Source organism: Balaenoptera ricei, chromosome 20 (genome assembly GCF_028023285.1).
Source record: "Balaenoptera ricei isolate mBalRic1 chromosome 20, mBalRic1.hap2, whole genome shotgun sequence".
Taxonomy (NCBI): Eukaryota; Metazoa; Chordata; class Mammalia; order Artiodactyla; family Balaenopteridae; genus Balaenoptera; species Balaenoptera ricei.
In genome coordinates, this window is record NC_082658.1 from 8439321 (window position 1) to 8454832 (window position 15512).

At 51.1% G+C, this 15512-nt stretch overlaps 1 protein-coding gene across 1 annotated transcript in view; it reads right to left on the reverse strand.

Annotated features, from left to right (window-relative positions):
* Positions 1 to 6023: 6023 nt before the first annotated feature.
* The window catches only part of MXRA7 (matrix remodeling associated 7), a 30705-nt gene continuing 21216 nt past the window's right edge, over positions 6024 to 15512 (reverse strand). The window contains exons 3-4 of the mRNA XM_059906967.1: positions 15406 to 15499; positions 6024 to 7337 (exon numbers count right to left, since the gene is read on the reverse strand). Coding sequence (XP_059762950.1) covers positions 7223 to 7337; positions 15406 to 15499 — 209 coding nt within the window. The 3' untranslated portion in view covers positions 6024 to 7222. The remainder of the gene's footprint in view (positions 7338 to 15405; positions 15500 to 15512) is intronic.

Genomic DNA, 15512 nt, shown 5'->3' on the forward strand with positions numbered 1-15512 from the left:
CTGGTCCCAGGAGCACTCCCTGACGAGCCTCTTCTGTGCAGATCTCCACTTCGGAGTTGGTTTCCCGGGGGCCCAAACTGCCACACACCACTTTTCTCATAAGGACTATATATCACACAGAACATCAAGTTCTCGTCACAGAGCCAGGCACAAGCTCACAGTAAACATTTGTTGTGTTGTTACACACCCAAGGCGTGTCTTTTTTTCCCCTCATGGTTACAGATTAAAAAAAAAAAAATCAAAATATTAATGAGGCATCCACAATATGTGCTCATGTTGCCATTTGGACTGGAATGCCACCAGACACAAACAAAAGCAAAAACTGTATATATCAGAATCAAGAACTATATATATTTCAGGTTTGTTGAGGTATAATTCATATACCATACCATTCATCTAGTTAAAGCAGTCGATTCAATGGTTTTTAGTATATTCACAGAGTTATGCAAACATCATCATGATCAGTTTTTTTTCTGTTTTTCGGGTTTTTTTGGCCACACCACGCGGCATGTGGAATCTTAGTTCCCCAACCAGGGATTGAACCTGCACCCCCTGCATTGGAAGCACAGAGTCTTTTTTTTTTTTTAATACTTTTATTTATTTATTTATGGCTGTGTTGGGTCTTCGTTTCTGTGCGAGGGCTTTCTCTAGTTGCGGTGAGCGGGGGCCAGTCTTCATCGCAGTGCGCGGGCCTCTCACTGTCGCGGCCTCTCTTGTTGCGGAGCACAGGCTCCAGACACGCAGGCTCAGCAATTGTGGCTCACGGGCCTAGTTGCTCTGCGGCATGTGGGATCTTCCCAGACCAGGGCTCGAACCGGTGTCCCCTGCATTGGCAGGCAGATTCTCAACCACTGCGCCACCAGGGAAGCCCCGAAGCACAGAGTCTTAACCACTGGACCGCCAGGGAAGTCCATCATGATCAATTTTGAATGCTTTCATCCCTTCCCCTAAATACCCTGTACCCATTAGCAGTCAATCCTCTTCCCTGCCACCCAACCCCCAGCCCTAGGCAACCACTAATCTACTTTTGGTGTCTATAAATTTCATATAAACGGAATGATACAATATGTGGCCTTTTGTATCTGGCTTTTTTTTTTTTTTTTTTGGCCGCACCATGCGGCATGCGGGATCTTCCCCTATCAGGGATCGAACCTGTGCCCCCTGCATTGGGAGCTCAGAGGCTTAACCACTGGACCGCCAGGGAAGTCCTGTATCTGGCTTTTTTCACTTAATGTAATAGTTTCAGCATTCATCCATGTGGTAGCATATAACTACTTCATTCCTTTTTATTGCTCAATAATATTCCATTATATTGATTTACCACATTTTATTTGTCCATTCATCAGTTGATGGATGTTTGGGTTGTTTCCACCTTTTAGCTCTTATGAATAATGTTGCCATGAACATTTATTTGTTCTGTGGACATAAGTTTTTTGTTTTTCTCCAGTTTTATTGAGCTATAATTGACATATAACATTGTGTAAGTTTAAGGTGTACAATGGATTAATTTAATACACATATATTGCAAAATGATTTCCACCTCCATCACGTCACATAGTTACCATTTCTTTTTTGTGTTGAGCATGGGTGTATGTTTTCATTTCACTCAGGTATATACCTAGAAGTAGAATTGTTGAGTCACATGGCAATTCTTTGTTTAATATTCGGAGGAACTGCCATTGTTTTCCAAAGCAGCTGCACCATTTTACATTCCCATCAAGAGTGTGTGACTATTCCAATTTTCCCACATTCTCACCAACACTTGTTATTGTCTTTTTTATTATGGCCATTCTAGTGATCCTGAAGTGGTGTCTCCATTGTGGTTTTGATTTACATTTCATTTGCCTGTTGAACATCCTTTCATGTGCTTATTGGCCATTTGTATGTCTTCTTTGCAGAAAAGTCTATTAAGATCCTTTGCTCATTTTTTAAAAATTGGATCATCAGTATTTTTTTTTAAATTTTATTTATTTTTATGTATCAATTTTGTATTAATTTATTAATTTTTGACTGCATTGGGTCTTCGCTGCTGCGTGTGGGTTTTCTCTAGTTGTGGCAAGCGGGGGCCACCCTTCATTGCGGTGTGTGGGCCCCTCATCGCGGTGGCCTCTCCTGCTGTGGAGCACGGGCTCTAGGCACACGGGCTTCAGTAGCTGTGGCACGCGGGCTCCGTAGTTGTGGCTCGCGGGCTCCAGAGCACAGGCTCAGCAGTTGTGGCACACGGGCTTAGCCGCTCCGTGACATGCGGGATCCTCCCAGACCAGGGCTCGAACCCGTGTCCCCTGCATTGGCAGGCGGATTCCTAACCACTGCGCCACCAGGGAAGCCCCATCAGTATTTTTTGAATCTTGTTTTCTTCTTCTGTAGAAGGAGAACGTTATGTCCTTCACAGAGTTGTGAAGATTCATGAGAGAGCGTTGGCAAGGCACACTGTTCTCTGCATTTAGCATGTACTCCAAAAAGTTAGTGAACCTTCCTCTCACCTTGCCTCTCACCGAGGCATTTTGCATTACATCATCCAGCATAGTGTTTTTGCTTGAAGACAGACTCAGTAAATGTCTGAAAGGGTAAATGTGCCAATTCACACCACTCAATATTCAAATTTGAATCCTATGTGTTTTGTCCCCTTGCTCCCATTTCCTTCATTAAACCTTTTCTTCCTGGAACAATTTTCTTAATTTCATTCCCCTTGCCAGCTGTCTCCTCTCCTGAAACTCAACTTGCAGTATCATTGAAGCTGATTACAAGGGAACCAAAGACACCGCCTAACACAGTTCTGAGGTGAATATGATCAACCTTTGAAGAAGCTAAATAACTGACAACCTGTCAATATAACCTGTCCCCTGTTGGAGCGCTCAACAAAAAGTAATTAAGGTACATAAAGAGATGAGAGAAATGAAATTTACCAAAAAAAACCCTGATTGCAGATGGATGGTTACTTAACAGTTCAGTAACCCGTGATGACCCAACCTGCTCTGGGGCATGGCTCTCTTTTTCATTTGTAGAGGACCCAGGCCACCATCAGGCCCAAAGACTCGATGTTGGTGGGAACCCTCTAAGGCTGTGGAGCTTCCAGTGGGCCGGATTTGGGTGTCGGAAGGGAAACAATTTGATCATTCAGGCCAGGTGGTGAGTCCAACTTGATCTTCACACTTATTCAGCAGCTGCTTTGGCAAACCTCAGCTTAAGCGCCTCGGGCATAACGTGAAAGGGCGAGCAAAGGTGTGGGAAAGTGTGACTCATTTCTCCTTGCACCTTCTTGAAGGTCAGCCCAATACCAAAGACACCTTGGTGAGACTATATGGTGCGTGCAGTTGCCTGAGAAGGATCTGCTGGATTTTGCCTTGGGCGCAGGGATAATGGGAACGTGAATAACAGGGGGGTTTGGGGGTGTGTTGGATTCGGAGGTGGGACAGTGGTCTGGGAGTCTAGGGCGGGCTTGGGGAGTGCTGGGGGGAAGGTAGTGGTGGTGGTGGGCTCCTGGGGTGCAGGGACCGGCTCGAATTCGTCTTCATATCTTGGGTCTAGCTCGGTGCGCGGCTCAGGCTTTGCTGTTTGCTAAGCTGTGGGAACCTGGCCTCGGTAGGGAAGTAAGAGGCAGCCCCAGTCAAGACAGCTCGCCAGGCCGCACCCCGACGCAGCAGAGAACTCCGTTCGAGGAGGGATCTTTTGACTTGAGCCCAGACTGGGCTCCAAGGAAGCCCTGGGGGCTCGCACCCGGCCGAGAGCCCCGCCCCTAACCAGCCCCCGGCTGCCTCCGCCGCGGAGGATCTAGGCAAGGCCTCGTGTGGGCGGGATGAGCCAGCCTGCACTCCTTATTGGACAAAGGCGCTTGTCAATCACTGAGGAAACCTTTCTGGACGCGACCGGACATCCGGAATTCCCACCGCAGAGGAAGCGGGCTCGGGTGGAGGCGGGGAGCGATGGGAGAATGCGGTACCCAATGGCAATCAAGAGCTCCGCCTTCGCAGTAGATTGGCAGATGCTTGAACCACTGAGACGCCGCTAAGGATATTGGCCGTGGAGAATGATTGGTCCAGTCTGCGGGTGCGTGGTTCTTCAGAGTATATAAAGAAGGCAATTAATACTTGGTTGAAATCGTGCTGCAGACGGAGGTCTGCTTTCGTTGGTGTTTTGATTTCCACTAAGGCTCCTGAATTTGGTGAGCTTTCCCTGGAATTATCTAGATTCCCTTCTCAACTCAGGGTCAGGGATTGAGGATGACGGGTGCTGTACCCCAAATTATGGCCAGATAATCGGAAATGGGTGCTGTTCGGTGAATTAAACCTGAGATTAAATGTTTGGTAGTCAATAGAAAACAGGAAGAGACAGGAACGGGCAGTTTACAGGGGGAAAAAAATGCAAGGAGCCCCTAAACATTTGAATCGTTGTGCAAACTTTTACATAATAAGAAAAATGCAAATTAAAGTTTCACTGAGCTAACATTTTTGACCTATCAAATTGACAAAAATCCAAAATTTGACAAGGTTCTCTGTTAAGGACGATGCAGTGGCCCTGATGGTATCGATTTTTCTTCCTCCCGACACTTGTGAACAAACAAATGTTTCCTCTTGCTTTCAGCTTGCAGGGTAGGCTGTTATCTTATGGTCATCTGTTAAGTTCTCGCATTGACTCCCGGGAACTTTTACGAACAAGTTCTGAGTCTGCAGGTACATTTTTTCTAAGGTGCTTTGATTTTCCTGACTAGTAGCAATACTGAGATCTGGTGGGACATATGGGTGTCAGTTGGAAATGGGTTTTGTTTTAAGAGGACTCTTCTGGCCACTGGTGTGCCAGTGAAGCAGATAAAGTGACAGAAATCATATAAACAGAAGATGGAGCTTATCTGGAAATGGCATTAGAGCCGCCCAACAGCTGTAGCAAGCCAGCAGTGCTTCCACAAAGCATCAGAGGCCCAGAACCTGGGCAACAGAACCACCACCCAGGAAGAGTGTCACATATTCTGGGCACTCCAGTCACTGGCTTTCAAGTCCCCACCAGGTGACAGGTCCTGTCTACCCAGTACCCATGCCTCCCACCCCTTTCTCACAGAGCCCCAGTGAGGTCCAGTGGCCCCCTCCTCTGGATGGCTAAGTGTTCAGGGGATGCTGGCCCCAGCCCCAGGCATCTCAGCCAACCATGGTGGTCCCATCTCCTTGCTAGTGATTGGTGAAGGCACGAACACATGACGTTCTGGCCAATTGGGACCCAAAAGGGGAGGGTGCACCTGAATTGGTTCCCTCACTCCTAGGACACAAAGAAGAGATGGCCCTTTTCCTGCTCCTGGATGTGATATCTGAACTCCTGCAGCCATCTTGCAACCATGAGGAGAGCTGGTCAGTGACAAAAGCCCACAGTGCAAGGAAGACCAAGCTAAGAGAAATACAGCTTGGGCCCTGACCCTAATGGACCTGCAGGCATTCTGCCTTTGGACTCCTCCTGTGCCCTAATTCTCCTTTTGTTTAAGACAATTGAGTTGGAGTTTTCAGTTCTTTGCAGTTGGAACATCTTAGCTGAACCAAGTATAGAAAAGTTCCTTCAGTTTACTTTTCCCATAGCCATGAGAATTTTGACTCACTACCCACGAGTCATTCCTGTTTGTTTGGTATAATCAGAGAAGGACTGGAAGAAGGCGGTGAAGAAAGAGATGTAAAGTGGCTACAGGGCAGTGCAAGTTCTGCTGACATGCATTTAGGGGGCAGGGAGATAAAAAACAACGCAGGGGGGTCCTTGGGACCTGAGAGACGGAACAAACGATACTTAAATCATAACATTTTTAAAAAGCAGTAACAAAAAAGATAAAAATATTTTTTAAAAAAAGAAAAAAAGAACTGACATTTGGATATAACAACAGACACACAGATCAGACCCTCCTGCTTTGGATTGTCAGCAAAGAAGCAAAAGCAGTTACAGTGATGTCGGGGGGAGGCCTGGGAAGAACCCTAACAAGCAAGAGAGGATGAAAGAAGGTTCACTGTGAGCCCGTGATAATTATTAAATTGTGGTACGTAAAACGCCACTGCTTCTTTTAATTTCGTGTGTTTAGTTTTATTTCAGCAAATAAAAAATATTCTCAAGAACTTTCTTAGGTTGTCCCTTTAGCATACCCTCCTAAATTCAGCTTGCTATGAATTTTTTTGCCAGTGGGGTGATCAGATACAGGACCTGGGCAGAACGGAAGAATCGCTGTTATTTCAGTCGTCATTTACTCACTGACTCACTGAACTTTACTGATGTGCTAAGGTGGCCCAGACTCTCTCTGTGAGGTCATTTTGGCATTTTATTGAATGCTGACTTGTGAGGTTCTCTTTTCCTGTACACATGCCTGGCTTCTCCAAAGGACTTTATTTTTATGTATTTATTTATTTTTGGCCGCGCCACGGCTTGTAGCTTCTTAGTTCCCCAACCAGGGATTGAACCCACACCCTCAGCAGTGAAAGCGCCGAGTCCTAGCCACTGGACCGCCAGGGAATTCCCCTCCACACAACTTTAATCTCTAAAGGTAGGACTGTGTTGTGTATTTTATTTCCATTGACAGTGTCTAGCACAGGTCTAGGTGTGTGATAAGCACTCATAGAAGTCTTAATTATATATAAAGTAAGTCTCACGCTTAAATAAGAGAAACTTAGAGGGTCTTAACTCTGATACTGTTGCTTTGGTCCAGGATCAAAGGTGAGTCTTTGAATCAGACTTTTTGCTGTTTAGGGATGCTCCCCTACTGCTTGCTTCCATACAGTTACAGAAGTGTCCAGAAATCCTTCTAAGGAAGAAGAAGGTGTAGTGTTATTAGACTGGATGCTTGGGCAGTGGGACCTGATACTCATCCCACAGCACCCCTGAATCCTTTCCACACCATGTGCTGGGGATGCTGAGGCTTCGAGCCAGCCCTTCTGGGCCGCTGCCTGCTCAGGGTCTGCACGGAAGGTCTAATTTGGATCAGATGACAGCCTCGGAGGGGAGCCCATGTGACAGCTGGAAGCTCACCAGTAGGCAGAAGCCAAACAAGTCAGGGATTTTTCTTCTCTGAAGACAACAGTCCTGATTCCTGTGACATGATATCTAAATTGCAAGAACTGAGGAACTCTGTATATGATCTATCTCTACATCTATGTATATAAGATAAAATGAAGCCTACAAAAGTCTGAGAATGGCACGGGCTTGGGTCCCGGGTCGGGGTAGAGTCACGGCCCAGCCGTCGCGGCGTCTTGCCGGGTGGAGGCCCCTACATGTCGTAGAGCCGGAGCTGCTCCTGCACATCGCCGTCTGACATCTCGCCAAACGTCTCCTTGTTGTCCTTCATGAGCTTGAAGATGGCAGCCAGCTGTTCTTTCTGAACTCTGTCAAGAAGAAAGGATAAAGAGGAAAAAGATGCTCCCAAACCAGGGGAGAGAGAGAGACCGTGCACATCTCGTGGAGTCGGGACACTCCTCACTCCTGTATTACTGCTTTGCTTTCCAGAATAAGAAGAAAATGAAACTAAAACAAAACCCACTCTTGGGTTTCCCTGGTGGCGCAGTGGTTAAGAATCCGCCTGCCAATGCAGGGGACACGGGTTTGAGCCCTGGTCTGGGAAGATCCCACATGCTGCGGAGCAACTAAGCCCGTGCGCCGCAACTACTGAGCCTGCGCTCTAGAGCCCGGGCACCACGACTACTGAAGCCCGCGCGCCTAGAGCCCGTGCTCTGCAACAAGAGAAGCCACCGCAATGAGAAGCCCACGCACCACAACGAAGAGTAGCCCCTGCCCTCCGCAACTAGAGAAAGCCCACGTGCAGCAATGAAGACCCAACGCAGCCAAAAATAAATAAATTAATTAATTTAAAAAACCCAAACAAACCCACTCTTAACACAGGAGCTGATTTGGTCTAAAAAAAAACCAAATCAAAAAAAAACCCAGGGAATTCCTGGGCCTCTTTTTGATGTTGACTGCACACCTCCCCGGGAGGCCACGAGGAAGCAGAGGTGTTCAATTAGGCGGCTGGAGAGCCTATGAAAAGACATGTTAGAAACAGCCTTCGTTTAGAGGGATGAGCCAAAAGTGGAGGAAGAAGAAAACACAATTGGCTGGGAAATGGGAGCATACAGATGTGTGCACAGGGTGCTTGGCCCAGGGGCAAGGGTGGGTGTGGGGTCTCGCTGCCCAGAGGAAGGGGCGCCACTTTCCAGTTTGCACAAAGACACCTTATAGCCAGCGGGGGCCCTGGCCCTTTTACCAGGGAACAGGCCTGGCTGGAGATAGGCTTTATGTTCACCACACACGGGCTGGGGGGCCAGGGGAATGCTGGGAGTGATGTTATCTCTCTGCGGCTGGCCACGCCATCGGATCAGCACGGGACACCGCCCACGAGTGCAAACACGAAAGGGTGGGGTGAGACTCTGCAGCCACGGTTTGCTTCTTGTTTGTTCTGCTGTGCTGTGCTCGTCAGCGAGGCTGGGCGCTGTGTGCTGGCATGGGCTCCCCGTTCGGTTTCAGGCTTCTGCGGTTCCCCCCTCCACACCGCCCTACTGGCTCGGCACGGGCCACCTTCAGAGGATGTAAACCGAACGGCAGGGTCTGCTCTGGTCCCTGAAGACCCACCAGGAGGCAGAGCTTCGGCACAGCCTCTGGCCACCCTGGCCCTGCAGGGCACAGCACTGCCCCACCAGCACTCCAACCCTGCCTAGAGGGGGATCCGATCGATGTCTGGTCTTACGTTTGTCCTAACATATTCCTTCTGCAGTAACCCCATATCTCCCAAACAGGAAACAGTTGGTTTTCTGACTACAGCAGCATCTAGAAGCTGAAATACCGAAGTCCCAAATCCAAGCCTGTCTTAGTCACGCTGGGAAAGTTATTTCTACAATCTGCTTTCCTGTCTGGAGGAGAAGGCGCCTGTGAGAAGTATGCGATATCCTACCGCCTGAAGAAAGGAGTACTGTGAATTGACAGGCTGTGTGTTCAGCTCTTTGGAAGGAATCACAATCCAGATGTATGAGTGGGCATCCCCCCAAAGGAACACAAATCCTCTTGTGTGTCTCTTAATGGCCGTGGCGCTTGCATATTTTTAAGAGGGTGGGCCTAGGACTTCGCACTCTGCTGGAGAGTAACAACAGGCACAAGTTGAGAGAGAGCTCAAATTTTAATGGGTTCAAAAAGATGATTTTTTTAAAAACAAAGCAAAACTGAAATAAACACGCAGTAATCAAGACCATCTACTCAAAGTTTATTGGACCGAACAAAGGCTGAATACACAGATCCAAGCCATCGGGAGTATGTGAGGCTTGGTGCCTACAAGCCACGTTCAGAAGGTGTCCAGACAAACTTAATAACCTGGAAGGAGTCACCTATTTTTCAGTCAGACCCCGGCCTGGACAAGGAAATCACTGTTGCTGCTGCTGTGTGGGGCGGGCTACATGGCTCTGTGTGGCTGTTGCTTTGTCGCCTGTTCTGTCCTAAACCCGTGAACCTAAGGTATTAGACCCAGAGGAGAAGGTCCCTGGGAATGTACCATGCCCTAGGCTAACAGTGGACATTTCCCGGCCTTCCACTAAATAGGAAAAAAAAAACAATTTTCTATAAACTTAACTGCTTTCAAAACATGTTTTAACCAACACATCTAAAAACTGTAGATTAGTTTGGTATAGTATAAATATTGTCAAATATAAAATTCCAAGAAATGAATCTGGGACTGATCTGATTATCCGGAGAAGTTCTAACTCATCTATGAAACCTAGGAAGAGGCAGAATCGAGACAGCTGTTTTAAGCGAACACTATCATTATTGCTTCTGCCAAAGCGAAGGTGGAGATTCCGCTGAGCTGGTAGGAACATCAATGAAAAGGCCTCTTAGCAACAAGCGGGCTGGATCCGAGCCTGCTCTCAACGGAGGGTAAGGGCAAGAGGAAGTCAACAGCTGGTTCTGGTTCTTTGCTGCCCACTCATCAATCATCGGGCTCTCGCCCCCACAGCCGAGCCAGCCGAAGACAGAGAGGGGAGCGGGCCCCAAGGGGAAGGAGGGCAGTCGACCAGCCCGACCAGCCAGCGAGCACAGGCAGCTCTCTCCCTCATTTGTCCATCACACCTCAGAGTCTTTCCTGGTTTGGCTTTGGTGATGAAAAGCAGGAGGGCTGGAATGAAACTATACCGATTTTAAAATGATGGCATTGCTGACCCTGGTGATATCTCAGGTGCAAAGCGTGTGTGGACAGGAAGGCTGAGTGACAAGGAAAATAAAAATCCAGGAAAACCCTTCAGTTTAACAAAGCAATCCAGGCAGACAGGGAGGAACGCCTCTACAGGGGAGCGCCACGGGCATTCGGGATCCTCCCAGCCAAGGAAAGTCCTGGATGGGGGCCTAGTCCCGGCAGATTTATGCAGGAAAATGCGCCCCAGGAGCCTGCTGGCTCCTCTCTGGGGGTTCCGCTTTATCTCTCAAGTTTTAAGATGCCAAAAGGAAAAGCCTTTAGGAGGAGGCTAAGGATAACTTCATTATTCCTCGGTTCTGTAAAGAGAAATAAGGAGAAAAGATAATTTATTTCACTCATGCCATCTTACAAGTACTGCAGGAAAGGAAAGGGGGAAACGGGGTGAGGAAGGGGAACGTCTGGAATTGCAGAAGCCAGCCCAGACGCTGGGATCCAGACCCAGGGGAGTTTGCCTCTCATCACCTGCTGCAGGAGAGCCCACTAACCAAAGCCAGCCCGAGACCCCGTTCCAAGTCTGCAAGGCCTACAGGGGCAGGTCAGGTCCCACATGTGGGTGGTTGAACAGGTCGAGTCCCACACATGGGTAATTAGGCAGGGAGGGTCCTCAATTATATAGTTGGGCAGGTCAGGGCCCACCTGTAGGTAGTTTAGCAGGCAGGGTGGCATTGTAGGTAGTTGGGCAGGGAGGGTCCTACACGTTGGTAGTTGAGCAGGTCAGGGCCCTCATTTAGGCAGTTGTACAGGTTGGGTCCCACATGTAGGAGTGAGGCAGGTCAGGGCCCACCTGCAGGTAGCTGGTCAGGGAGCATCCTCAGTAAGATAGCTGGGCAGCTCAGGGCCCACTTGTACGTAGTTTAACAGGTAGGGTCCCACTGTAGGTAGTTAGGCAGGGAGTGTCAGACTTCAGGTAGTCGGGCAGGTAGGGTCCCAGAGTAAATACTTGGGCAGGGCAGGTCTCTCATTTAGGTATTTGGGCAGTTCGGGTGCCCATGCAGGTAGTTGAGCAGGTTGAAGCCCACTTGTAGGTAGTTGGCAGGGAGGGTCCCACTTACAGGTATTTGGGCAGTTCGAGTCTCACATGTGGGTGGTTAGGCAGGGAGGGTCCCACAGTAGGTAGCTGGGCAGGGAGGGTACCACATGTTGGTGTATGGGCAGTTTGGGTCCCACATGTAGGTGGCTGAGCAAGTCGGGTCCCACACGTGGGTAGTTAGACGGGGAGCATCCTCAGGTAGGTAGGTGGGCAGGTCGGGGCCCACTTGTGCATAGTTTAACACGGAGGGTCCTCAATTAGGTAGTTGGGCAGGGAGGGTACCACAGGTGTGTTGTTGGGCACGGGGTCCACATATAGGTCGGTGGGCAGGTAGGGTTCCACAGACACTTAGTTAGGCAGGTCAGACTGCGAGGGTCAGATCCTCAGCTTTGTGGCCGCTCTGGGCTGGTCCTCTCTGGGCCGGTCCTCTCACCATAGATTATTTCTTATCCCTGCTGGGCAGGTTTTGTCCCTTCTGGGGACAGTGGCTTCCAAGGAAATGTGCTCCCCAGATGACACAAATGGTGTGCCCACCTTTTGTAAGGGAAATGCCAGAAGCACTGGTTTAGCCAGGTGAGCACTGAGGGAAACCGGTGGGATTCAACTTTATCCCTCTGGCGCCCTCATGTGGAGGTGAGCAGCACATGTTCCTAGAAATTCACACTGGTGGATGGTTTGTGGACCCATCAGAGGGCAGAAAGCAGGAGAATATCCATTCACCCTTGCCAGTTATGCATTTCAAAACACCATCCACTAGAGTGGTGTCCACTTCCAGAAACGTCAGGCCAGTCCTGGGGACCTTCAGAATGGAATGGGTGCTGGGGTCCTGGGTCCTCACTATCAGAGCCAACCTAGTCTACCTCCTGGGTTCCACTTTTCCCCTGGACCAGAAGATGGGAAGAAGGGACGGTGTACAAGGAAAGGAGTAGCCGATGGTGCCTTTTCTTTTTGCTGCCGAGCTAGAAGTCAGCCAAGCTCGCCAGCTTCACTGGCCCTGGGGGTGAGGGGGTGGCATCTTGCTGCGGGGAGCAGTCATAACCTGCAAGCCCAGTGTCCCAGCCACACTGAGGCTGGATATGGCACCTCCCAGAAAAGCTGCAGGGGGAACGCAGGGGCACCCCCATCCCGGCAGAGGCAGTGCTGAGGGAGCCTGTGAGCTCCAGCCCCAGGGGAGACCCAGCAGGAGGTGGGCAGATGGTGAGGAAGCAGGGTCTTTCTTAAGCAGCATGTCTCTGGATTTACAAACCTTACACTTTCTGCCCCTTGGGCAGAAGGAATCTCATCTGTGAGCTGCCCCAGGGATGGGAACGCCCAATTATTAACCACGTGGAGGAACGAACCTGGGGTCTCTTTCTCTGGGTCCTGCGTACCAAGTGCCATGCCCTGAAAACTTGTGAACTGCAGCTTCTGAGGAACTCTGGGTCTTGTGACTACTAAAGATTTAGGGTCTAGATACTGCTGTGCTGGCCGAGGTAAAGAATTTAAAGTCAGGGGTTTGCAGCATGAGTTTTTAACCAGCTTGCAACTTGACGGGGACCCTGAATGCCAGGAAGGGAATTAGAAACAAGCAGAGTTTGGTCAAGAAGAATTTGACAGGCAAAGAAGAGCACACACTTTTCACTGGCCTGTGGTTTTAGTGGTTTGACAATATTTTTCATACTGACAATCCCAAAGCAGTTTCCTAGACTCAGCTGGGACCAGAGCTGTCTCACACCCGTCAGCTTTCCTGGTCCCCACTGGAACTATCGTGCTGTAGATGAAAACTCAAAGCCACACTTGCCAGCCTCGGCAACCCCAAGCATCACCATGCGGGGAACATGCGAGAGGGCTGGGTGGCAGGGGCCCCATGCAGTGCTGAGTGGGCTGACCACGTGCAGGGGCAGGAGGGAGCAAGCGGACCTCACAGGCAGACGTGTCGGACAGCCACAGGAGCATGCTGGGAGGGGCAGTGAAGAGAGTGAACATGAACTCCAGCCCCACCCTGGGAGGAACATGTTCACCATGAAGTCCACCAGTCCCTCCTTCTCAGCTCAAGCACGATTGTGATAACCAAGCCTGCAGGCGAGGAGGTGAGAAGCCCTCACCCCAAGAGCAGCGCTTGGGCAGTCTCGACCCCGCAGAATAGCTCAGTGTGAACCACTTGTCTAGAGACCCCCAAAGATCCAGTAGGGAAAGACCCTCCTGGGCAACGCAGAGCCTGCTGCCTGAACACGATGGAGGAAGGACCTTCCCTCTCCCTCCCCGAGGTCCCAGCCCTGAACCCAGGGACAGTGGCAGTCTGACCCCGGCCCGAGCCCTGCCACTGAGTCGGCTCACTGGCCTCTCCTATTCTAATGGCCCCTCGTCTCCGCAGAGCGCACAGAATAAGGCCAGGGTCCCGGTCACAGGCTCTGTCCACAGGGCCCTTCGCGGGACCACAGGCACGTCAAGCCCCCTCCAGCCTTAACTCTGGGGCTGCACACGTTTTCTGGAAAGGGCCACATACTGACTCTTTTCAGCTCTGTGGGCCACGTGGTCCCTCTGCAACTACTCAGCTCAGCCACTGCAGTGCAAAAGCTGCCACAGACCACAGAAAAACAGTGGCCGCAGCCCTGTTCCAGTCACGCTGGAGTTACACGAACAGGGCTGCAGTCCGCCAGCCCTTGCTCTGATCGTAACGCCCTGCCTGACCCACAGCCTGGGGGCACAGGGTTTCTGCCAGGCACCTTCTACCTTCTCAGGGAAAGATGAAAGCTGCAGGGGTGACACCACGCAGTCCAGCGGAAGACAGTCCCCCCCCCCCCAGCCTCACAAGGGGGCGCTGGCCCTCCAACCAGCTGGCCCATTAGGCCCAGGAGGGACTTGCGTGAACTGGGCCTCCAAGAACCCTGCAGCCCTGGGAAGGGAGCCTGTTGACCCAGGAGCCCTGCGCTGGAGAAGAATGAGCAGGCCCGGGTGCACAGAAATGAATTACTGGTTATGAAGGCAGCGGAGGAGGAGAGGTTTGGACCACAGTCAGTCGTGATGGGGACACAGTAACAGACAGGATGAGGGGAGGCACCACTAATCTAGAAGTCAGTCTCCTTACCAAAAGGATTTGCAAGAATATTTGTGGCTCAGGACCTAAGGAACTTGCTACAGGGAAGTGAGGTCAGAGGTCAGCTCAATCCTGAAATATAAAGGCAGCAAACCGGATCACACCCAGAGGCAGCGGCTGGGCACCGAGGAGCGGGGGGCTTCCCCAGGCTGGGCTCCCCTTGCCACCCCTCCGCCCCCGGTGACGAGCCTTCCGGGCCAGCTGTGGAAGGACTGGCAACAGCTCCGGGAGGGGAAAGGGGGTTCTCGTGGGCACAGTGCCTTCTGACTCGACGGATACAGGGTGGCTTGGCAGTAATGAAAGGGTAGCTGAGATCCACATCCTGGAATAATAAAGCCTCCACTCCTGACCCTAGAACCCAGCTTACGCTAGCTAGGAAGTAGGGGGTGATCACCCAGCCCCTCCAGGTTGCTGGGCTCAGAAAACACAGGCCCCCATTTAGCTTTGTGCTTAAACCGGAGGACCCCAGGCCCAGACCACTGGTTCTCCCCCATGGCCTGTCCCCGCTGCTCCTTAGGAGGGAAGCCCAGGGGTGTGCATGGGTGCCCGGCTGGGGGCTGGCGGGGGAAGAGCCCAGTTCTAAAAATGAGGAGCTGCGTGGCTGCAACTGCCCAGAGCTCCGTGGAGCAGAACAGATGAAAAATGACTGCTGGCCCTGGGTTGGGGGCTTGGGGGGTGCTGGGGGGGCTTGGTGGCCCAGTGGATGAGCAGGAAGAATCACGCTCTGTCCTGCAGTGATGGATTGGTTTTGTCATGAACCCTCCGTGTAAGTGAACAGCCGGATCTGCTCCAGGCTCTTCCCAGGCATCTGCTTTTTCCCTTTTGGCGGGGGAGGGGCGGGGTGCAAGAAGGGGCTCAGCCGCCCTCCCCCCCCCCCCCCCCCCGTCACCGTCACACGCTCCTCCCGAGGGCCCCAAGGGGACTGTCGGGGGAAATCGAGCCTGGCCGAATATTGCCAGGACAGGGGGGAGAAAACCCTAAAATGGAAATGGAAGAGTGGGGGGCTGGCAAAGCTTACAGGAGGCCCTCCTCCTCTCCTGCCTACAACGAAGGGGGCTCACGGCGGCACCGGTACTGGAGAAAGCGGAGCGACCCCGAAGAGGGTGGGCGGCCTACCTCTGTTCCTCCTCCAGTTCCTCCTTGGTCATCATCTTCTTGTACTGGTTTCCCCTCAGCTTCCCGGGGCTGTATTTGAAGAAGGCCTCTCCCCCTGCAGAGAGGAC